Here is a 23,628-nt window from a genome sequence, read left to right on the forward strand (position 1 = left end):
CGTCTGTGATCTGCAAAATACGGCAAAAGATAGGACATGTAATAATGGGTCCGCATCCGTTCACCAAATTGCGGAACGGGTGCGGACCCATTCATTCTCTATGGGGACGGAATGGATGCGGAGAGCACACTATGTGCTCTCCGCATCCACATTTCCGTAGCGCGCCGTCGATCTTCCAGTCCGCCGCTCCCGAAAAAAATAGAACATGTTCTATTCTTGTCCGCAATTGCGGACAAGATTAGGCATTTTCTATTATAGTGCCGGCAATGTGCAGTCCGCAAAATGCGGAACGCACATTGCCAGTGTCTGTTTTTTGCGGATCTGTGAATCCGCAAAACACATACGGTTGTGTGAATGGACCCTTACAGTGTGGAAACACGGACCCAAAAGGAAGGGCTTCTGAGTGTTTCTGTGGGCTTCCGATCCATGCCTCTGCTCCGCAAAAGATAGGACATATCCCATCCTTTGCCGTATTCTGCAGATTGCAGACCCATTCAAGTCAATGGGTCCACATCTGAGAAGCGTAGTTCACACGGCTATATGGTTGCACGAATGAGCCCTTACAACGTATTTTGATTCTCCCTTTTATTTGCTTCTTATGTTGATGCGGCTATTGTGTGCTACGTCTATTATTATAGGGATGTCAGTGGACGTGATTCCTGCCTATGTGATAAAGTGGCGTTCCAAAGTGTTATTGGGATATAATATCCGGTGGCAGTCGATACTGCGGTTGTAGAGGTGGTTGTGTGATAAAAGTGTTGTGATGGTGCAGTCATTGCTTTAGTGATGGAAATTAACTTTTTCTAGTCCAAAACGGAAATAGCTGCTGAATGATCCTACTACAGAATGAGGCAGGTCCGCTCTTCCTCCATGTGTTGGTTTTGGCACTCGGTCCGGTGCTCAGAAAGGTCTCTTCCTCTTTCCTCTGCAGGATGTTCAGTGTCTGGGTCTGAATCTGTTACAGCTGCCCGGGAGTTTTCACTTTTAATATTGTCCCAATAGTTCTGCTCATAAGATGTAGTATAACGCTGATGTGTTTGTGTATTGCCTTGTAGTGATTGTGTGGTTTGCTAGGAATGTTTAGCTTTTTCATGTGACTTGTTATGCTTTGCTTTTGAGCTTACTTTTAATTGTAATGATGTAGAAACCACTTTAGTAGGACCTATATTTTTTTAGGTTTTTATTGTTTTCGCTCCCTCCATTTCTGTCCACAGTGGTACATTTAAGATTCAGCACGTTGCCGTAGACGGGTCTGAATTGAATAGAGAATGATTCATGCATGAGTCAACGGATTCACAAAGCATGATGTCTATGGCTGATTGAGGGCTTCTACATTCAATTTTTTTTTTGTAACAGATGCTGGACCCAGAATTTGCGCAGTGGAATTTTTTTTCTGTATTGTTAAGATTAACACGCTAGCCTTTTTTTTGTGTGTGTGTCCTGGGAGGCCTCTCTTGTTTGTTTAATTTGCATTTGAATGATAACGCTCTGCTTTAAGCTGGCCATACATATTCGATGAGTCAGTTAAAACAGGCCATTTGGACCACCGTGTCTAGGTGCTGACAATGGCTGATGATTGGTCAGGTTGAATTTCTTTGTCCAGTTCTAGGTTGAAACTATGTTCATACTATTTAGACATTTTATTCAATTGCAAGCATTGACATTTTAAATTCGCATTTTATATATGCTTCACAAATGTTTAGAGTTCCATCCATCTGGTTTCTAAATATACATTTTTGTTTGTATAAGGCCTCATGCACACGACCGTTGTGTGCACCCGTGGCCGTTGTGCCGTTTTCCGTTTTTTTTCGCGGACCCATTGACTTCCAATGGGTCCGTGGAAAAAACGGAAGATGCACCGTTTTGCAGCCGCATCCGTGATCCGTGTTTCCTATATGACCTGTCCTATTTTTTTGATGGACAACGGTTCACGGACCCATTCAAGTCAATGGGTCCGTGAAAGAACACGGATGCACACAAGATTGGCATCCGCGATCCGTGGCCGTAGGTTACTTTCATACAGACGGATCGGAAAATCCGTCTGCATAAAAGCTTTTTCAGAGCTGAGTTTTCACTTCGTCAAAACTCAGAACCGACAGTATATTCTAACACAGAGGCGTCCCCATAGTGATGGGGACGCTTCTAGTTAGAATATACTACGAACTGTGTACATGACTGCCCCCTGCTGCCTGGCAGCACCCGATCTCTTACAGGGGGCTGTGATCCGCACAATTAACCCCTCAGGTGCTGCACCTGAGGGGTTAATTGTGCATGTCATAGCCCCCTATAAGAGATCAGGGGCTGACAGGCAGGAGGGGGCAGACCCCCCCTCCCTCCCCAGTTTTAATTTCATTGGTGGCCAGTGCGGCCCCCCCGCCCCCCCTCCCTCTATTGTATTAATTTCATTGGTGGCCAGTGTGCGCCCCCCCCCTCTATTGTTTTAATATCATTGGTGGCCAGTGTGCGGCCTCCCCCCCCTCCCCCCCCCCCCCCCCGATCATTGGTGGCAGCGGAGAGTTCCGATCGGAGTCCCAGTTTAATCGCTGGGGCTCCGATCGGTAACCATGGCAACCAGGACACTACTGTAGTCCTGGTTGCCATGGTTACTTAGCAATATTAGAAGCATCATACTTACCTGCTGCGCTGTCTGTGACTGGCTGGGAGCTCCTCCTACTGGTAAGTGACAGATCATTTAGCAATGCGCCGCACAGACCTGTCACTTACCAGTAGGAGGAGCTCCCGGCCGGTTACAAACAGCGCAGCAGGTAAGTATGATGCTTCTAATATTGCTAAGTAACCATGGCAACCAGGACTACATGGCAACTGAGGGGTTAATTGTGCTGATCACAGCCCCCTGTAAGAGATCAGGGCTGCCAGGAAGCAGGGGGCAGTCATGTACACAGTTCGTAGGATATTCTAACTTGAAGCGTCCCCATCACCATGGGAACGCCTCTGTGTTAGAATATACTGTCGGATATGAGTTTCACGATCTAACTCAAATCCGATGGTATATTCTAACATAGAGGCGTTCCCATTGTGATGGGGACGCTTCAAGTTAAAATATACCATCGGATTGGAGAAAACTCCAATCCTATGGTATATTAACGCCTGACTTTACATTAAAAGTCAATGGGGGACGGATCCGTTTGCAATTGCACCATATTGTGTCAACGTCAAACGGATCCGTCCCCATTGACTTGCATTGTAAGTCAGGACGGATCCGTTTGGCTCCGCACGGCAAGGCCGTGGATCCTCCAAAAATCAAGGAAGACCCACAGACGAAAAAACGGTCACGGATCACGGACCAACGGAACCCTGTTTTGCGGACCGTGAAAAAATACTGTCGTGTGCATGAGGCCTAAGGCCTCATGCACACGACCGTTGTGTGCATCAGCGTCCGTTCCGTCATTTTTCACAGTTCAGCGGAGGTCCCATTCATTTTTATGGAGCTGTGAAAAAAAACTGATAGTCCTCCGTTTTTTCTCCGCGTCCGTGATCCGTGATTCCAGTCCATCAAAAAAATATAAGCTGTCCTATTCTTGTCAGTGGAAAACGGAGGACGGACCCATTCAAGTCAATGGGTCCGTCAAAAAAAAACAGATGCACAACTGGTATGTCATCCGTGTCCGCGTCCGTGTCTGTTTTTTTCTACAAGACCTTGGTGTAATAAGATTACACTTTTCATTAACCTTCCTTTTTTTCCCCCTGTCAGGCAAAAAAAAAGGAAGACACAAGGAAACACAACTGAAGCAAAATCGGACACGGACCACTGAAGCCAAATCACTGACAGTGAAAAAACACTGTCGTGTGCATGAGGCCTAAGGTAGTGGGTCCGCCTCTGGATAGAGCACCTTATCCATTAATCCAAATAGGTGAGCCGCTGACTTCATTATTAGACTATATTAAAAAAAAAAACGCCACACTTTGTTTTTAAGCTGCATCCCTGAGGCTACTATCACACTTGCGTTTTTGCCTTATACGTCATGGATCAGCAAAAAAACCACTTCCATTATTGATAATACAACTATCTGCATCCGCTATGAACGGATCCGGTTGTATTATCTCCATCATGAACACCATTGAAAGTCAATGAGGGACGGATCAGTTTTCTAGTGTGTCTGAGAAAACGGATCCGTCCCCATTGACTTGCATTGCGGTTCATGCCGGATCCACATCCCAGGACGGAAAGAAAACTGCAGCTTGCTGCGTTTTGCTCTCCAGTATGGGAACGCAACCAAAGGAAACGGAATGCAATTTGGAGCATTCCGTTCTGTTCAGTTACATTTCGTCCCCATTGACACTGAATGGGGACAAAACAGAAAATGTAAACGCAAGTGTGAAAGTAGCCTGATCTGAGCATTTTATTTAGTATAAACGATCCGACAATTGATCGGCCGCATCTAGGGCTTACTTTATACCACACTTTTGACAAAAACATATGCTGCTAGGAAGGGATTCAACTGGACACCTATAGCATTGAATCCTGTTGGCAGTGACTTTTACATAGTAACATAGTAACATAGTATATAAGGCCAAAAATAAGACATTTGTCCATCCAGTTCGGCCTGTTATCCTGAAAGTTGATCCAGAGGAAGGCAAAAAAAAAAAAAGAGGTAGAAGCCAATTTTCCCCACTTAAGGGGAAAAATTCCTTCCCGACTCCAATCAGGCAATTTAGAATAACTCCCTGGATCAACGACCCCTCTCTAGTAGCTATAGCCTGTAATATTATTACACTCCAGAAATACATCCAGGCCCCTCTTGAATTCCTTTATTGTACTCACCATCACCACCTCCTCAGGCAGAGAGTTCCATAGTCTCACTGCTCTTACCGTAAAGAATCCTTTTCTATGTTTGTGTACAAACCTTCTTTCCTCCAGACGCAGAGGATGTCCCCTCGTCACAGTCCTGGGGATAAATAGATGATGGGAGAGATCTCTGTACTGACCCCTGATATATTTATACATAGTAATTAGATCTCCCCTCAGTCGTCTTTTTTCTAAAGTGAATAACCCTAATGTTGATAATCTTTCAGGGTACTGTAGTCCACCCATTCCAGTTATTACTTTAGTTGCCCTCCTCTGGACCCTCTCCAGCTCTGCTATGTCTGACTTGTTCACAGGAGCCCAGAACTGTACACAGTACTCCATGTGTGGTCTGACTAGTGATTTGTAAAGTGGTAGGAATATGTTCTCATCACGGGCATCTATGCCCCTTTTGATGCAACCCATTATCTTATTGGCCTTGGCAGCAGCTGCCAGACAATGGTTTTTGCAGCTTAGTTTGCTGTTTATTAAAATTCCTAGATCCTTTTCCATGTCAGTGTTACCGAGTGTTTTACCATTTATTATGTACGGGTGACTTGCATTATTCCTTCCCATGTGCATAACTTTACATTTGTCAGTGTTAAACCTCATCTGCCACTTATCTGCCCAAGCCTCCAATCTATCCAGATCCATCTGTAGCAGTATACTGTCCTCTTCAGTGTTATATACTTTGCACAGTTTAGTGTCATCTGCGAAAATTGATATTTTACTGTGCAAGCCTTCTACAAGATCATTAATGAATATATTGAAGAGAATAGGGCCCAATACTGACCCCTGAGGTACTCCACTAGTGACAGTGACCCAATCTGAGTGTGTACCGTCAGTGGCGTACCAATGGGGGGGGCGGGGGGGCGGCCCGCCCCGGGTGCCACTCACAAGGGGGGTGCCAGTGGCGTAGGGAGCCCTACGCCACTGGGGGCCCGCCGCAACTGAGGATAAAAAAAAAAAAAAATGTGGCGAGTGGGCCAGGCGTGGCGCTGTGATAGGGGCAGGGCTCCAGATGGTCTCTCCCTCCCCCTGTGCTGCTGCCGCCGCGGCCAATACGGAGAGGGACAGGGCCGGGGGAGGGGCTGTGGCCACTGCGCCACCAATGAAGATAACTGACCTGTTAATACAAATGCAGGAGGCGGGTGCCGGAATCAAATAGCCGGCACCCGACCTCTATGACAGGGAGCTGCGATCAGCCTCATCAGCGGCAGTTAACCCCTCAGGTGCCGCTCCCTGTCATAGAGGACGGGTGCCGCTATTTGATTCCGGCACCCGCCTCCTGCATTTGTATTAACAGGTCAGTTATCTTCATTAACATTGAGTGCGGCCCCCCCCCAGTATAATAAACATTGAGTGCGCCCCCCCCCCCCAGTATAATAAACATTGAGTGCGGCCCCCCCCCAGTATAATAAACATTGAGTGCGGCCCCCCCCCCCAGTATAATAAACATTGAGTGCGGCCCCCCCCAGTATAATAAACATTGAGTGCGCCCCCCCAGTATAATAAACATTGAGTGCGGCCCCCCCCAGTATATCAAACATTGGTGGGCAGTGGGCAGTGCCAATGAGGGTTAAAAAATAAAAAATTAACTCACCTCCTCCAATTGATCGCGTAGCTGCTGTCGGTCTCCTTGTAATTTCTTCAGGACCTGTGGTGACGTCACTGAGCTCCAGCCTCTATCACATGGTCCATTACCATGGTGATGGATCATGTGATGTATCATGTGATGAGCTCAGTGACATCACCACAGGTCCTTTGACAGGTCCTGAAGAAAGTACAGGAGACCGGCTGCTACGCGATCAATTGGAGGTGGTGAGTTAATTTTTATTTATTTTTTAACCCTCATTGGCACTGCCCACCAATGTTTATTATGTTGGGGGGGCGCACTGTGCCACCAATGTTTATTATACTGGGGTGTTGGGGGGGGGCGCACTGCACCACCAATGTTTATATGTTTATTATGCTAGGGAGGGGGGGCGCACTGCCCACCAATGTTTATTATGTTGGGGGGGGCGCACTGCGCCACCAATGTTTATTATACTAGGGTGTTGGGGGGGCGCACTGCACCACCAATGTTTATATGTTTATTATACTAGGGAGGGGGGGGCGCACTGCGCCACCAATGTTTATTATGTTGGGGGGGGCGCACTGCGCCACCAATGTTTATTATACTGGGGTTTAAGGGGGTGCAGGTTTTTATTTTTATTAAGGAAGGGTTAAGGGGTCTATTAAGGGGTGGTTAATGGGTTTTATTAAGCGGGGTTAATGGGTTTATTTCATCAAGGGGGTGTGCAGAGGTTTATTTTATTAAGGGGTTTTATTTTTATTTATAAATATTATTGAAAACATTGAAAAAAGTTTGTGCATGTTTTCTTAACTTTCTTGGGGGGGGGGGGGGGCGTGCCAAACAAAGGGTTCGCCCCGGGTGCCAAATGCTCTAGGTACGCCCCTGTGTACCGTTAATAACCACCCTCTGTTTTCTATCATTGAGCCAGTTACTTACCCACTTACAGACGTTTTCTCCCAGTCCGAGCATTCTCATTTTATATACTAACCTTTTATGCGGTACAGTGTCAAAAGTCCAGATATACGACATCCATTGATTCGCCGCCGTCAAGTCTAGAACTTACCTCCTCATAGAAACTGATTAAATTAGTTTGACCTGACCGATCCCTCATGAAGCCATGCTGATATGGGGTTATTTGCTTGTTTTCATTGAGATCCTCCAAGATAGCATCTCTCAGAAAACCTTCAAACAGTTTACCCACAACAGATGTTAAACTTACCGGCCTATAGTTTCCAGGCTCTGTTTTTGGACCCTTTTTGAATATTGGCACCCCATATGCCATGCGCCAATCCTGTGGGACATTCCCTGTCAGTATAGAGTCCGCAAATATCAGAAATAAGGGTCTGGCTATGACATTACTTAATTCCCTTAGGATATGGGGGTGTATGAATCTTTTTAAGTCGCTGTTGTACTTCTTCCTGGGTCAGACAGGACACTTTTAATGGGGAATTTACTTTTACATTCTGCATTTCATCTGACAGGTTATTTTCCTCAGTGAATACAGTGGAGAAAAAAATATTCTTGTGTGGCTTGTGGTACAGGCAGTATTTCGGAAAACACTACCTTTTGAGGTTCTTGCCCTAAGCTTTTGACTAGAGAAGAGCGAACTTCTGTTTTAAGTTCGGCGTCTAAAGTTCGGCTTCCGGTTAGCGGAGGATCCCGATATGGATTCCGAATTCCGTTGTGGTCCGTGGTGACGAAATCAATAATGGTCATTATTGATTCCGCTACCACGGACCACAACGGAATTCGGAATCCATATCGGCATCCTCCGCTAACCGGAAGCCGAACTTTAGACGCCGAACTTAAAACAGAAGTTCGCTCATCTCTACTTTTGACCTAAATCCCTAAAATAATTTTTAAAGACTCTCCAGCTTCCTCTAACTTTGTCATTGGTTCCGATATGGACCATGACCGCTGGGTCTTCTCCAGCCCCTCCCAGTAATGTGCTAACCCGATTACGGTCTTTGTGACAGATTGCCCTATCTGTTCCCCTAATAATGGATTCTCCCACTACCAGCACCTGTCTGGCCTGCCCTGCTCTCCTGGTTCCCTGCTTACTGGACTGACATCCCCCTCATCTGCCAACCGTGCAATTTTGTTGGGGTGTGTCAGATCAGGGCTAGCCTCCCTGGCACTCTTCCCTCTACCCCGCTTTCTAACTGTTACCCAGCTAGCTACCTCACTTTCCTCAGCCTCCTCTCTGTCACCCTCCCCCTCATCTACCCCATAGAGTGCTTGCTCAGTGAGCATCAAACTCTTTTCCAAATTGTTAACTCCTCTCAGTGTTGAAACTCGCACGTATAGATACTAAATTTGTGATTCCAAACTGGTAATTTGCTCACATTTTGAACAATTATATACGCCCTCGAACGGCTGTTCCAGGACTGCATACATCAGACAAGATGTGCACTGGACTGCGCTGTCAATTATGGAACACATACTAATGGGGATTACACCAGATGTATGTTTATTACTTGAATTTATATAGTATATGCATTTAAAAAAGTTGCAGATTATACTGCACTCCATGTTTGCGTTAAAATTTGCAGTTGTTCCCGTTTCTCGACACTTTTCAAAAGGGTTGCAAAATTGGGTGGGGCTTAGCAGAGGGCGTGGCCTCCTGCACCCCAATGGATTTACTATAATTTACACCAGAAACTAGCACACAGCCAGAAGATGCACCAAACTTATTAAGAAAAGTCCGTCTAGATGAATATACCCCAGTATGTCTCAATATTTGATCCTTATTCAAACAGTATATAAAGATGAAGAAGACGTAATGGAAAAAAAACAAGAGCAAACTTTGCCATAATGTTTTAAAAGATCACAAATATAAAAATTGGAGTGTTCCTAGGTTTTTGTGAATGCTGCTAATACATTTTATTTTTTGGCAACTGTACAGAAGCCTGATGCAAACGTAATTATAAGAAACATATTTTTCATGTACGGCTTGGTGAGCAAATGGGACTTTTTTTTTTGTACTTAAGTAGAGAATGATTACATTTGATCGCTAACATTTTACTCTGAGGTATTACATCCTGTGATTTCCCTTCCTACTGCAAGTGTGCTGTTCCGTTACAATTCTTTTCTGGAGCTTATTCTACTGAGAAATCAATTATTTGCTTTTACCACTGATTGTCAATTACAATTACGGAGAGTTCTAGTGCAGTCATTCTCCACTCGAGTATTCTTCATAATTCCTTTAAATATGTTTATACATAGACTTGGGTGACACTTTTTTTTATTTTTGAAAAAGTGATTGCTTTTAGGCACTGCTGTCAATCCTATGGCATCTTTGTTGCAATGTGGCATTTATGTAGTTGTCAGAATTCTACTTACTCACAATAACCGATAGCAATGCAATAAATGTCTTTTTCACACTAACGTTTTTTTTCTGTTTCGTTTTTGCGGATTCTGTTTGCGGTCCGTATGCGGAACCATTCATTTGAATGGTTCCGCCCAAAAAACTGAATGTACTCCGTATGCATTCCGTTTCCATATTTCCGTATATCCGTTCCGCTGAAAGATAGAACTTGGCCTATTATTGGCCGCAAATAACGATCTGTGGCTCCATTCAAGTCAATGGGTCCGCAGAAAATACATCCGTATGTCATCCGTTTTTTTCGGATCCATGCCCACTTTGCCAATGTGTATAATGTTAAAACACATTACTGTACATTACATTAACGATTAAAAATTTTATGTTTCTGTTTGCGATCCGCAAACAACGAATCGCATACGGAAACCATACAGAGATTTTTTGCGCAACTACGGAATGGAAACGGAATGGAAATGGAAACACAACGAAAATGAAAAGACGGCACAATGGATCCGTTAAAAACGGACCGCAAAATACTGAAAAAAGCCATAAGGTCGTGTGCGTGAGGCCGTAGGGTGCATTCACATGAGCATAATTCTGGGTCCGCATCCATTCACTTCTATGGGGCTGAGCTGCCCCTGGGCCATGTGACCGATGAATGTGCTATTACATGGCCTAGACCAGGACTGCCCAACCTGCGGCCCTCCAGCTGTTGCCAAAGTACAACTCCCAGCATGCCTGGACAGCATACAGCTATTAGCCTACAGAAGGGCATGGTGGGAGTTGTAGATTTACAGCAGTTGGAGGGCCGCAGGTTGGGCATCCCTGGACTAGACAAAGCTGTAAGCTGTGAGCATCGGTGCCTTCTCAAACAGCTTATCTGTGGGGTCCCAGGTGTCAGACCCCCACTAATCAGATACTGATACCTATTGTATCCTGAGGTTAGGTCATCAGTGTAAAACTCCCAGAAAACCCTTTTAATAAACTTATACAGAGTACTTTTGAATTGCCACTGCTCCATTGACTTTAGTGTTTTTTTATTTTATTTGTTTTTTGTAGTCCTCCTACCCGGCTCTTAAGATACAAGCCTCAGTGGTTCAGGCACTGAATACAGAAATCCATGACTGGTTTGCCCAGGGTGAAGCTACCTGAAACCTTCACTTTACCGGAGGGATTTTTATTCTGACACTGTCTGCGGTGATTGGGCATCGTCAGAAGATAGGAAATCTCTCCCCTTTAGTGAAAACGTTGGGTAGGCAGTAGAAACAAAACTTTAAGATTCCAGTCCGTTGTTATCAGGATTTACCGCGGTGATTCCCAAGAGTGAAGTGGGCACAATTCACAGTTCAGTCAATGCGTTATATGGGACCGCGCGTTTCCCTATCCAATCAGAAGAAAACCTCTTCAAGCTCAAACATCAGGTCCCACTACTACAATTTTCCTCCAGATGTTCCTGTGGGATATCAGAAAATGCGCTGATAGTGAAGCCCTGTATTCCACTACTAATACCACTCTTATGGTTGTACTCAAAAGCGTAATTAGTTATGCAGGCAGATCACACAAAATCAGGGGCTTCGTTTTCTTTCTTTTTCTCTTTCTCTTCTTTTCTCTTCACCAACGTTGTATAAAATATTTAAACCGCTCTAATAGTGAAGCACTGCTTTAAAAACCAGTATAAAATTGGGTATATTATACTCACAAACATAAAACGGTAACAGGCAATGTAATGAAACAATCCAACGATCCTGCCCGACCCGGGTTTCGCTCCAAGCTTCATCAGGGGTGCGTTCCACACTTTGTCCCACAAGTCTCTAAATACCCTCATACCCCTCCCCCATTGCCTATAACATCCTTTTATTTAAAATATTATAAAATTCTAATAACCAGCAAAGTATCATCCCTCATCCACAGATTAAATACATAGCCTTACCTATTTTGTCACTATTTTTTGTTATAGTACATTCCCTCATCTCTTTTACTTCACTCACGAACCCTTCATTCATAAATCTCCTTCAATTCCTCCTCCGGCCCGTAAGCAGCTCACGTGATACACACCCGTGACCTGCCTTCCCTGATTGGTCAACTAGTGACGAGAAAAAAGAAAAAAAACTTTTCTCCTGGTGCGGTTTCGGCCCTCCATGTAGGAATAGGAGTAGAGAGAAAAAACTGATGAGAACGTCGATGATACATTCAGCCAAAAGGCATAAGGATTTTAAAATCAAAGGACAAATTGCATGTGAGAGTTCGGGGGCTGTCTACATGCTGGAGTTCCCGTGAGACCTCCAGTATGTAGGGCACACAATGAGAAAGTCTGCATACAGGAGCACATGAAGAATATCAGGAAGGGTCTGGAGACCCATGGAGTCTCCATGCATTTTAAGAAGGTCCACCAGAAGGATCCCAGAGGACTTATTTTTGCCGGAGTAGAGTTAGTGAGAGGTGACTGGCGGGGAGGAGATACAGTTAAAAAGATAGATCGGCGGGAGGTGAAGTGGATATATGAGCTTGATACAATCCAACCACACGGACTTAATGTGGAATTGGACTTGAAGCGGTGATCCGTATGAGGAGAGGGGTGTGTCGCAGCTGACCAATCAGGGAAGGCAGGTCACGGGTGTGTATCACGTGAGCTGCTTACGGGCCGGAGGAGGAATTGAAGGAGATTTATGAATGAAGGGTTCGTGAGTGAAGTAAAAGAGATGAGGGAATGTGCTACGGTATAACAAAAAATAGTGACAAAATAGGTAAGGCTATGTATTTAATCTGTGGATGAGGGATGACACTTTGCTGGTTATTGGAATTTTATAATATTTTAAATAAAAGGTTGTTATAGGCAATGGGGGAGGGGTATGAGGGTATTTAGAGACTTGTGGGACAAAGTGTGGAACGCACCCCTGATGAAGCTTGGAGCGAAACCCGGGTCAGGCAGGATCGTTGGATTGTTTCATTACATTGCCTGTTACCGTTTTATGTTTGTGAGTATAATATACCCAATTTTATACTGGTTTTTAAAGCGGTGCTTCACCATCGGAGCGGTTTAAATATTTTATACAGCGTTGGTGAAGAGAAAAGAAGAGAAAGAGAAAAAGAAAGAAAGCGAAGCCCCTGATTTTGTGTGATCTGCCTGCATAACTAATTACGCTTTTGAGTACAACCATAAGAGTGGTATTAGTAGTGGAATACAGGGCTTCACTATCAGCGCATTTTCTGATATCCCACAGGAACATCTGGAGGAAAATAGTAGTAGTGGGACCTGATGTTTTGCCTATATATCTAAAATTGGATGAGTTGAGCTTGAAGAGGTTTTCTTCCGATTGGATAGGGAACCCATATAACGCACTTCGGGTAGGCCACCCCAGAGATGGATTTATATATTCTGTGGCAGAACTATTGTGCCTGGATCTTGAGAACTAGAGGGGGGCCTGAAAAATAAAAACGCTAAACGCAGAGGAGCTGCAGCTATTTGGATAAGTACTCTGTATTATTACTGTGGCAACAGGTCTTCTTTGCTCACAGTTTAATAGTTGCAATGCTGCAATTGATGTGACCTAGTGGTCAGATGCATTTGAGACACCAGCTCCCACTGCTGGTTACCCTCTTTTTCGCTATGCACAGTAATAGGGACAAAGCTGGCAATCAGTGGCGGGTGGGAGGGAGGTCACATTAGTCTATGCTGCTACAGTTTTGAGTTAATTGGCCTTTAACTATGAAAATTTTCTACACAGTCCTCATCTGTATGTATAAGAACAAAGTTCGAGTGCTTGTACAGATGACTACATACAGTATACTGCTATTTTTGTATTCTACTTACAGTGTTTAATACTGATGATCTATCCTCAGAATAGGTCATGAGTATATGATTGGTGGAAGTCCAACTCCCAGCACCCCCGCCATTCAGCTATTTAAAAGACCTTTTCCTAGGAAAGTGACTTTATGTTCTTCAATCCCATGGCCTAGGTGCAGCTCAGTCCCATTCAAGTAAATAGTGTTGTGGTTGGTAAGCTGTGAGAAAAACGCAGCACTCACCAGAGCACCACAACCTCTGCAAACAGCTGATTGGCAGGGGTGCTAGGCTTTGGGCCCCCACTGATCACATACTCATGACCTATCCTGAGGATAGATAATCAATATTTGTTACGGGCAATGGTTGTGGAACCACTGTGCCAAACAACCAACCTAAAGGCATTATCATGGTGGCCCCCTGGTAATCACCTTTAAACCCTTATACAGGGATCTGGACATCACTGTTTGGGAGCCATCAGGCCGCTACCTCTTGGAATAGTCCCTGTGTGGTTTTCTGGTGACCCACGGAGATCAGAGACATGGTTATATGGCACAGAGGGAGCAGGAAATACAGGTAGTTAGGAAATAGGCAAAGGTCAGGGCTGGCAGAGTTTGTATAAATCCAAAAAACAATCCAAAGGTCAGGGCAGGTGGCACAGGAACAGTATGGTGGCCAAGCACAGATCAGGGATTAGGAAAGGGACAGACAAAAGGGTACTAGCTTTTTTACAGGCACTAGTAAGAGAGACCTACTAAAACCTGTAGAGACCAAAAGAGATCAATTGCACAACACCAGGACTGAAATAAACAGCCAGGTATATACAGTACAGACCAAAAGTTTGGACACACCTTCTCATTCAAAGAGTTGTCTTTATTTTCATGACTATGAAGGCATCAAAACTATGAATTAACACATGTGGAATTGTATACATAACAAACAAGTGTGAAACAACTGAAAATATGTCATATTTTAGGTTCTTCAAAGTAGCCACCTTTTGCTTTGATTACTGCTTTGCACACTCTTGGCATTCTCTTGATGAGCTTCAAGAGGTAGTCCCCTGAAATGGTCTTCCAACAGTCTTGAAGGAGTTCCCAGAGATGCTTAGCACTTGTTTGCCCTTTTGCCTTCACTCTGCGGTCCAGCTCACCCCAAACCATCTCGATTGGGTTCAGGTCCGGTGACTGTGGAGGCCAGGTCATCTGGCGCAGCACCCCATCACTCTCCTTCATGGTCAAATAGCCCTTACTTTCAAAGTTTTCCCAATTTTTCGGCTGACTGACTGACCTTCATTTCTTAAAGTAATGATGGCCACTCGTTTTTCTTTACTTAGCTGCTTTTTTCTTGCCATAATACAAATTCTAACAGTCTATTCAGTAGGACTATCAGCTGTGTATCCACCTGACTTCTCCTCAACGCAACTGATGGTCCCAACCCCATTTATAAGGCAAGAAATCCCACTTATTAAACCTGACAGGGCACACCTGTGAAGTGAAAACCATTTCAGGGGACTACTTCTTGAAGCTCATCAAGAGAATGCCAAGAGTGTGCAAAGCAGTAATCAAAGCAAAAGGTGGCTACTTTAAAGAACCTAGAATATGACATATTTTCAGTTGTTTCACACTTGTTTGTTATGTATATAATTCCACATGTGTTAATTCATCGTTTTGATGCATTCAGTGTGAATCTACAATTTTCATAGTCATGAAAATAAAGAAAACTCTTTGAATGAGAAGGTGTTTCCAAACTTTTGGTCTGTACTGTATATGAGCAGCTTGGCATTTGGATACAGCCATGCAGCAGCTCACAAAGCAGGAGAAGATTAACCCTAGCAGTGCTGAAGACAGATGTACAATGAACACAAGCTCAAGGACATCTGCGTCCAAACATTATTAAACACTCGGAAACCCACTTTAAGTAAGTGTGAAAATACATTTCAAAAGTTATCTGGTGGTCTTTGATACAAATAAAATGAGGCTTGCATAAATCGATGCTGTAGGGACATTCCCATTTTGATGAATGGAACTGATTTTCTGTCTCGCTGGCGTGTAAATATTCTCTGAGATTATGTTCACAGGGCATAATTCGCTTGCTGAAAATTACGAGGCTCATTAGACGTATAATAGCCTCTGAAGTGTGGTCGTTATTTAAAGTATTTTTGATGCATATTTTCTGCAAATAGGCTCCAAATAACACATCAGCATTTTGTGAATGTATTTTATGCCTTCCCGTTGCGTTCAATGAGAAATGCAGCGAATAAAGCACTTCAAAGAAGCGACATGCTACCTCTTAAACAGCAGCATAAAAATATGCACTGTGTGAGATATGGAGGCTAGGACTCATTCAAAACAATGGGAAACTGTTTTCAAGCACTTTTTTTTTTCACTAATTCTCACAATTTTACTATTGCTTTTGGAAATTAATGACAATCATGTCTACAGACACGTCTCTAATAGCTCAGTGTCTATAATGCATTTAGTTTTTAACATTGCTGGATATTGACTGGTTAACACATGAATGCAAGTTGTATGCAGATTCTAAGCTTGCCAGAGATATTCACACGTCAGCGTTTGGTCAGTGATTTCCATCAGTGATTTTGAGCCAAAACAGGTGCGGTTCTAAACACAGAACACAGATGAAGATCTTTTCCTTATACTTTATGTCTGTGGAGGTTCCAGTCCTGGTTTTAGCTCACAAATCACTGATAGAAATCACTGATGTGTGAATGAGGCTTTATAGCGCTAATATATTCTGCGGCACTTTACAGACATTATCATCGCTCTGTCCCCAGTGGGCCTCACAGTCTAAGGGCTCGTTCACACGACCGTGTGAAGCCCGTGCCCGTGTTGTGGACCGCAAATTGCGGTCCACAATGCACGGGCACCATCCGTGGGGCAGGCGCATAGGGATCGCAGACCCATTCACTTGAATGGGTCCGTGATCCTTCCGTTCCGCAAAAAGATAGAGCAAGTGCGGTGCGGAAGCACGTAACGGAACCCAAGAAAGCACTCCGTAATGCTTCTGTAGTGTTCCGTTCCGTTCTTCTCCGGATTTGTGGACCCCTTGAAATGAATAGGTCCGCATCCGTGATGCGGAATGCACACGGAACGGTGAACGGTAAATTGCAGATCTGCAAATACGGTCCGCAATACGGCAACGGGCATCACACGTTCTTGTGAACGAGCCCTAAGTACCCTATCAGTATGTCTTTGGAGTGTGGGAGGAAACTGGAGTACCCGGAGGAAACCCACACAATCACGGGGAGAACATACAGACTCCATGCAGATGTTGTCCTTGGTCTGGTTCGAAGCTAGGACCCCAGCGCTGCAAGGCACCAGTTCTAACCAGATAACCGAGGGCTATAAGAGTTAAATATTTAAAGGGGTTGTCCCATGACTGAAACCCCATTTCATGTAGATGTGGTCAGGACCGCCATCCCCCTCACTATTATCCAGAGATCAAACAAAACATGTTTAATGACATTCCAAAATGAAGCAGAACCCCTGAGCTAGCTTCCTTTTGAAGCCTGAAGATTAAAAGTTTAATTAATCCTTTAATGAAAGCGGCAAAAAATAAAAAGATGCCATGTAGATGACCATGCCGTGTTGTTCGGAGTATTTTCAGATAGCAAGATCAGAGGATGAATTTATTAGCAAGTAGGTAGCTTCATGTTCTTCCATGTGTGCAAAATAAGTAGGCTGTACAGATACATCATAGGGCTCCACAGCAAACCATAATGTGGGCTCGTCTCCACTGAGAGCTCCAGCGAATATGTTTTTATTAATTAAATTACAAGTTACATGGGTGAGAGCTGTGGGTCGACTGGTGTGTCAGTATCACTCTCCTGTGCAGCATGCAGAAAATTGATCAACAGGGCACCTGACGAATCTAGCTTGGGCAAAAACTGCCAGATCAGCTATGGAGGGGTCACATTCAGGGGTTTAGGAGAATCCCCGAACATTTCACAAGCGTTTGCAGACAAAACTTCAGAACCAATAGGCAATAGGCAAAAATGAATGTTTTATCCAACAATGGTTACAAGACATAAACATAATCAGAATCAAACTGGACATATGGGTAGGGAATAGTGCAAACCTAGTCTCCACCAGACCACTGTCCCTACCTTTTCGGAAGATCTGTCCTAAATGACAGCCCCCAACTGGTCGACAGTCCCTATGTTGGCTTGTGGAAATAGGATAACTTGCTATAACTGAAATTCCCCTTTAACCCTTACATAATCAAACACAGGGAGCAAACAAGTCACAGGTAACAGTTCACACACACCACAGAAGTCCGCAGCCAGGCACAACACAAGCAGCCAGCCTACATGGAACAGCACTGTGACGGGAGGATTTTTGTATAAATAAGTCACCCATTTACAACATACAGCCCAAAATCCCTGCTTTCCTTCCCCCCCAAACAGTACACAATAAAACTCTGGCTGCCTGCTGCCGCCACTAGGGATTGCTCAATGCATATAAATGTAAAAGGGTTGTCTGTGCTACAGGTATTGATGGCCTATCCTCAGGGTAAGGCCTCTTTCACACTACCGTTTTTTGTTTCCGTTTTGCGGGCCGTTTTTTGCGTTCCGCATACGGTACCATTCATTTCAATGGGTCCGCAAAAAAACGGAATGTACTCCGTATGCATTCCGTTTCCGTGTTTCCGTATCTCCGCTCCGTGCAAAGATAGAACATGTCCTATATTTGACCGCAAATCACGTTCCGTGGCTCCATTAAAGTCAATGTGTCCGCAAAAAAAACGGAATGCATACGGAAATGCATCCGTATGTGTTCCGTATCCGTTCCGTTTTTTGCGGAACCATCTATTGAAAATGTTATGCCCAGCCCAATTTGTTCTATGTAATTACTGTATACTGTATATGCCATACGGAAAAATGGAACCAAAACGGAAACAAAAAAACGGAACAACGGATCCGTGAAAAACGGACCGCAAAACACTGAAATAGCCATACGGTAGTGTGAAAGAGGCCTAAGTCCTCAATATCAGATCAATGGGAGTCTGACAACCGACACCCCCACTGATGAGCTATTTCGGCAGCTGCGAAGCCAGAAAATACAGTGTATGGAGCAGAAGGTTCTGTACACCGTGTACCTTCCAGGGTAGCGTACTGCAGCTCAGCTCACATTTGCTAACTAATCTTCAGTACCCCAGCACGGCCACTACACAGTGTACAGAGCTGTCTATTTCTAGCGTTGTACACTGTATAGTTTCTAGCACTATGGCTGATCGTGGTGGGGGGGGAGGGGGGGGCGGGTGTCAGACTCTCACTGATCTGATATTGATGAGCTAGCCTAAGGACATGTCCTTCAGCAATAATGTCATATATCATTCATGTGACTGCTGCAGCCAATCACTGACCAGAGTGGTCACATGCCATGAGCACATCACTACCAAGGTGATTTGCTGTAGCAATCACGTGAATGGTATACAGTATGTGGCATCACCGCTGTAGGACTGGTGGTGGATTTAATAGGTAAGTACTGGATTTTTTCTCTCTAATTTTAGACCATTTTCTGCTGGTACCCAATTTTCTTAAACTCTTAGAATAACCCTTTCCACTGAACTCAATAGAAGTTGTAAAATGGTTTATTCAATGAACTCCCCCTAATGGTGGCGTCAGTAAAAACACAATAATAACTATATAGAAGCAGGAGGAGTTCAATATTGCATCACCCATCTCACCACCGACCCCTTGACCTGGTCTGCCTCTGTGGTAGGTACGCCACTGTTGTAAGATTAGTAACTATGGCTATTAACATACAGATGTAGCCGAGCTAAACTGGACTCCGATAACACATGTCACAGTGTTATCTCAGTTATCTTGTGACAAAAGCCATTGAAATCCATTGAAAAGTTAGTTATCTCTTTCTTGCCATTGTTTACTTAAAGCGTTAACTATCAAGTTTAGCTCGGCTGCATCTGTATGTTCCCATATTTTCAGCCGATACTCCCAATCTTAAAGGGAATGTGTATTGTGAATGGTTGATCATGTCTTATCTATACACAGAGGTGCTATCTGTCACTCCAATCCTGTCTGTAATGATAAGCAGATAACTGCAGTGAAGTGATCTGTACAGACCAAGAAGTGGCCTATTATTAGGCCAGTGCGAAAACTTCGGGACTTTACGATTTTTGGTTAAATATAGTTATCGACATGGAAAATTTAAAGTAAGCACCAAAAATTCTTTAAAAATGCCTCATAAAAGCGTGCCTCAAATAATAGGTAATTTTCTGAGGACACATTACCTTTTTAAAGGGAAATACTGAACTGGAACAGCCCCTTTAATGCACATTTTGAAGTTTATTTCTAGCTACAATTTTGTCGATTGTGTCTTTAGTTCTATGAAGTTTTAGGATGTGATCTTTAGTATGAAGACAGCTTTGCGTTGCTTATTATTCTTGTTTATCTCTCCCTGTTTTATAGAAATTGCGATTTATGGACCATTTTGCTCATCTAGAGGCTCTTGAAATGAAACTGGAAATCACCCGACTGTTACCAGGAAGACTTGCTGCTATGTTCTACTTTTATTTCTCTGGAGTAAACAGCTGGATGAAACTAACCTTAAAAATGCATGACTATTGACAATACCGTAGTATCAGATTCAAGATTTGAGGGATACAAAAAAATCTAACATTTAACATCTGCTACAGAGTAAATATTTGCCATGATGCTAATATACAGTATATAGCCCCCAATAATGCAAACTAGATGTAAGGTACAGTAAAACAAAACAAAAAAGTCTGCCTGTCAAGATGACCTCGGAGGATGTGGCTGCTTCTGTTATTTTACCCTCAGTAGATGGAAAAGTGATATCTTCTCAGTCAAGTGGAGATGAAAATTCTAAGAATACTTTGGATAGTAGTGTTATAAAAAGATCCAGAACAGTCCAAGACCGAGAGAATGTGAAGACTGCGGCCTCCATATATAGGTTAAAAGGTCACCACGGAGAGAATTCTGCGAAGTCTTTTTTAATAACAAGCCACGAAGAAACCCGAGAAAATGTGACTGATGAAAAAGCTCTACAAGAGAAACCTGGCATATCAAATGCTGTTGACTGCTTCAGCATAAGCAGTAAAGCCTTAGAGAAGGCCTGCAAAGCCAACCTGGGTTTTAATCAGTTTTGCAAGTCGTACAACCCTCTAAAAGGTAAAAATGTCTGCCTAGAGCCTCCGCTTCCCGCAGTGCTTAAAGAAGTTAATTTTAGAGTGGATAGATCACTGGTGGACAGGAGGGCATTAGAGGGTCAGTTAATAGTAAGTGATCACTGCACAGATGCCGTTAGCTGCATTCCTCCGTTGCATCGATCGTATACCGCTCAGAAGAGCGCCTTGTGTTCCACAAATAACCCATGTATTTTGGGCAGCCATTTGCAGACAATGAAAAGAAATTGCTTTGGCAGTTTTGTCTCCGGCTCCCGTCATCTAAACAGTCGTTGTGAAAGCTGTGACAACAACGATGGACGCGTAACGCTCTGTACGAAAGGAGGTCATCATGTGAATAATCAATCAAGGTTGTACTCGGAAAAAGCGCCAGGGTTTCCAGGTGACTGCGCTCATGGCCAGGATTTACTCTGTGTAATGTCCTCAAATCCATTAGAAAGTCAGGAGACCTGTGAAAGCTTCATGGATGAAATAGATCATGATTTGTCGAGGAGCAGAAAAGACCGCTCAACTCTGCTGGTCAGGAGGTATTGTAAAAATGATAAGGAGGTGAAAAAGTCTGTTTATACTGGAACAAGTGCGATTGTGAAGTCTTTGCCTTCTGGCCACATTGGGACGAGAGCTTGCTGCTTTGTTGAGAGCAAACAAGAAGGGACAAATGACCTGAAGTGGCACTGGATAGCTGCTCAATGCCTGGCATCTGTGCAAGGGTCAGCCAGAAGAGGAGATCTGCTCTGCTACTTGGTGAGAATGACAGCGTGTGAGGTAAAATCATCTACTATCTATTGTATTATATGATTTTCTCATCTTATACTAATTGTTTTTTCACGGGTCGAGTTTGAACTAAATATTTCTCAGCAGGCGAAAGTAACTTTTTCTGAGTTTCTTAGGAGTTTCATTAAAAAAGGGCATCTGTCAGCAGATTTGTACCTATGACACTGTCTGACCTGTTACATGTGCGCTTGGCAGCTGAAGACATCTGTGTTGGTCCCATGTTCATATGTGCCCGCATTGCTGAGAAATAGGATGTTTTAATATATGCAAATGAGACTCTAGGAGCAACGGGGGCGTTGTCATTACACCTAGAGGCTCCGCTCTCTGTAACTTCTGCACCCACTCCATTTTGATTGACGGGGCCAGGTAATAAAAACATCATTACGCTCCGCCCTGTCAATCAAAGTGCAGAGGGAGCGGCACCTGCAGAGAGAGCTGAGCCTCTAGGTGTAATGGTAACGCCTCTGTTGCTCCTAGAGGTTCATTTGCATATATTAAAACATCATTTTTCTCAGCAATGCGGACACATATGAACATGAGACCAACACAGATGTCTTCAGCTGCCAAGAGCACATGTAACAGGTCAGACAGTTTCATAGGTACAAATCTGCTGACAGATGCCCTTTAACCCTTTTAAGTTAAATGAGTTGTCCTATCTGCACCATTTATGGCATATGGATAGGCTATGCCATAAATGTCTGATAGATGCAGGTCCCTCCTTTGGGACCTGCTACAATCTCAAGAACGAGGCCCTGAAGTAACTGAAGAACACACCGCACACGCACTTCCAACAAAGTGCAGACAACAGGTTCAGTGTATGTGAATGGATAGGTGATGTCTGGTCACATGATCCTCCATCAGCAGTCATTTTATGGACAGGACCTCCATGTGGATGGCAGAAAGAGTAGACCAACAATGGGGCATTCTTTATAAAATGTAGAAAATGGCACATACTGTAATATCAGCAAAGGATATATTAGTGTCATATAGCCGTCTTACAAACACATTTATCAACAGTAACCAAAAAGTGGCTAACCCCTTTAAGTGGTACAGTAGCCCCTCCCCTTCACACCAGCCAATCAGATATTTGTATACTCACAGCAGGTGGCAGCTGCTGGTAAACATTATTTTTCAGTGACTAAAGTAGAAGAGTATAAGGGTCAGTTCACACAACTGATTTCTATAATACACGCGCAAAAAATTAATGATGAATCCAAGCGTTTTTGATTTGTATTTTTCTGCTTCCCATTAATTACAGTGGGAAAATCGGCGCAGATTCTGCTCCAAGATAGGGCATACTGCTTATTTTTTACACATGAAAAAAAGAAGCACCTGCCGACTCCCATTGAAATGAATGAGAGACAGTTTACAGGCGAATTATGCGCATATTACGCGTCAAAATACACGCAAAAAACAGCCCTGTGTGAACTGACCCTAAGGGCATCAATGATCAATGTGACCTCTGGTCCTTAGTTTCCTAATTTTCATAAAAATTAATGCTTTCACCATTTGAAATATCTATAACAGTATTTTTACATGTGGCCGATTTGTTGCAGAAGTTTCTGTGACTTAAAGGGGTTTTCTGAGATTCTTTTTACTGATGACCTGTGGTATCTGCTTCTGCTGGGGCGGTATTTTCTTCTGCACTACGATATTGCTGTCCCTGTCTACTTATGTTGCTCTGCCTTCTGTCAATTTGGACCTGTATACAACATGGGGCCACTTTAGTTTTTTTTCCCCAAGGCCAATTTAAATTACCTGTCCGCCCCTGGTCCAGGCTGTAATATTATAGTGGGCCCCAAAGGCCCAGGAAAAAAAAACATTTGATATTGCCTTTAGAGCCAATCACTTGACCCTAGGGTCTATTTCTTTCTTTCAAAACCTATAAGACTTTATTGATGATGTAGGGGTGGGACCTTGAGAATAATTTCCTCTGGTGGGCTCAAGGAACTCCAGTCCAACTCTGATGGGAGTCCAGGCAAATCAAAGGACCTGAGAGGTATTCATAAGATATTCAGCTGCTGATATTCTATAAGCTTTTTTTTTTTGGTCCACTGAAAGTAAGCCCTCTCTTACGACTACAGTCGAGAAATACATAAATTTACCCGTTATTTTTGGAGGGGTGATGGTGGAACTACAGGACAGTAAATAGCTGTCATAACTGGTTTCATGTTCCTTATATATTA

The 23,628-nt window shown here is 43.7% G+C and overlaps 1 protein-coding gene across 11 annotated transcripts in view; it reads left to right on the forward strand.

The window, feature by feature from the left end:
* The window catches only part of PLCE1 (phospholipase C epsilon 1), a 323,845-nt gene that overhangs the window by 52,432 nt on the left and 247,785 nt on the right, over nucleotides 1-23,628 (forward strand). For 10 of the 11 annotated variants that reach the window (XM_040434726.1, XM_040434732.1, XM_040434729.1 and 7 more), the window contains exon 2: nucleotides 19,932-21,433. In XM_040434726.1, the coding sequence (XP_040290660.1) occupies nucleotides 20,261-21,433 (1,173 nt within the window). In that variant the 5' untranslated portion in view covers nucleotides 19,932-20,260. Of the gene's footprint in view, nucleotides 1-15,280; nucleotides 15,401-19,931; nucleotides 21,434-23,628 lie in introns of those variants that run through there. The other variant, XM_040434727.1, reaches the window with a different exon arrangement.

This window comes from Bufo bufo, chromosome 6, assembly GCF_905171765.1.
Source record: "Bufo bufo chromosome 6, aBufBuf1.1, whole genome shotgun sequence".
NCBI classification, from domain to species: domain Eukaryota; kingdom Metazoa; phylum Chordata; class Amphibia; order Anura; family Bufonidae; genus Bufo; species Bufo bufo.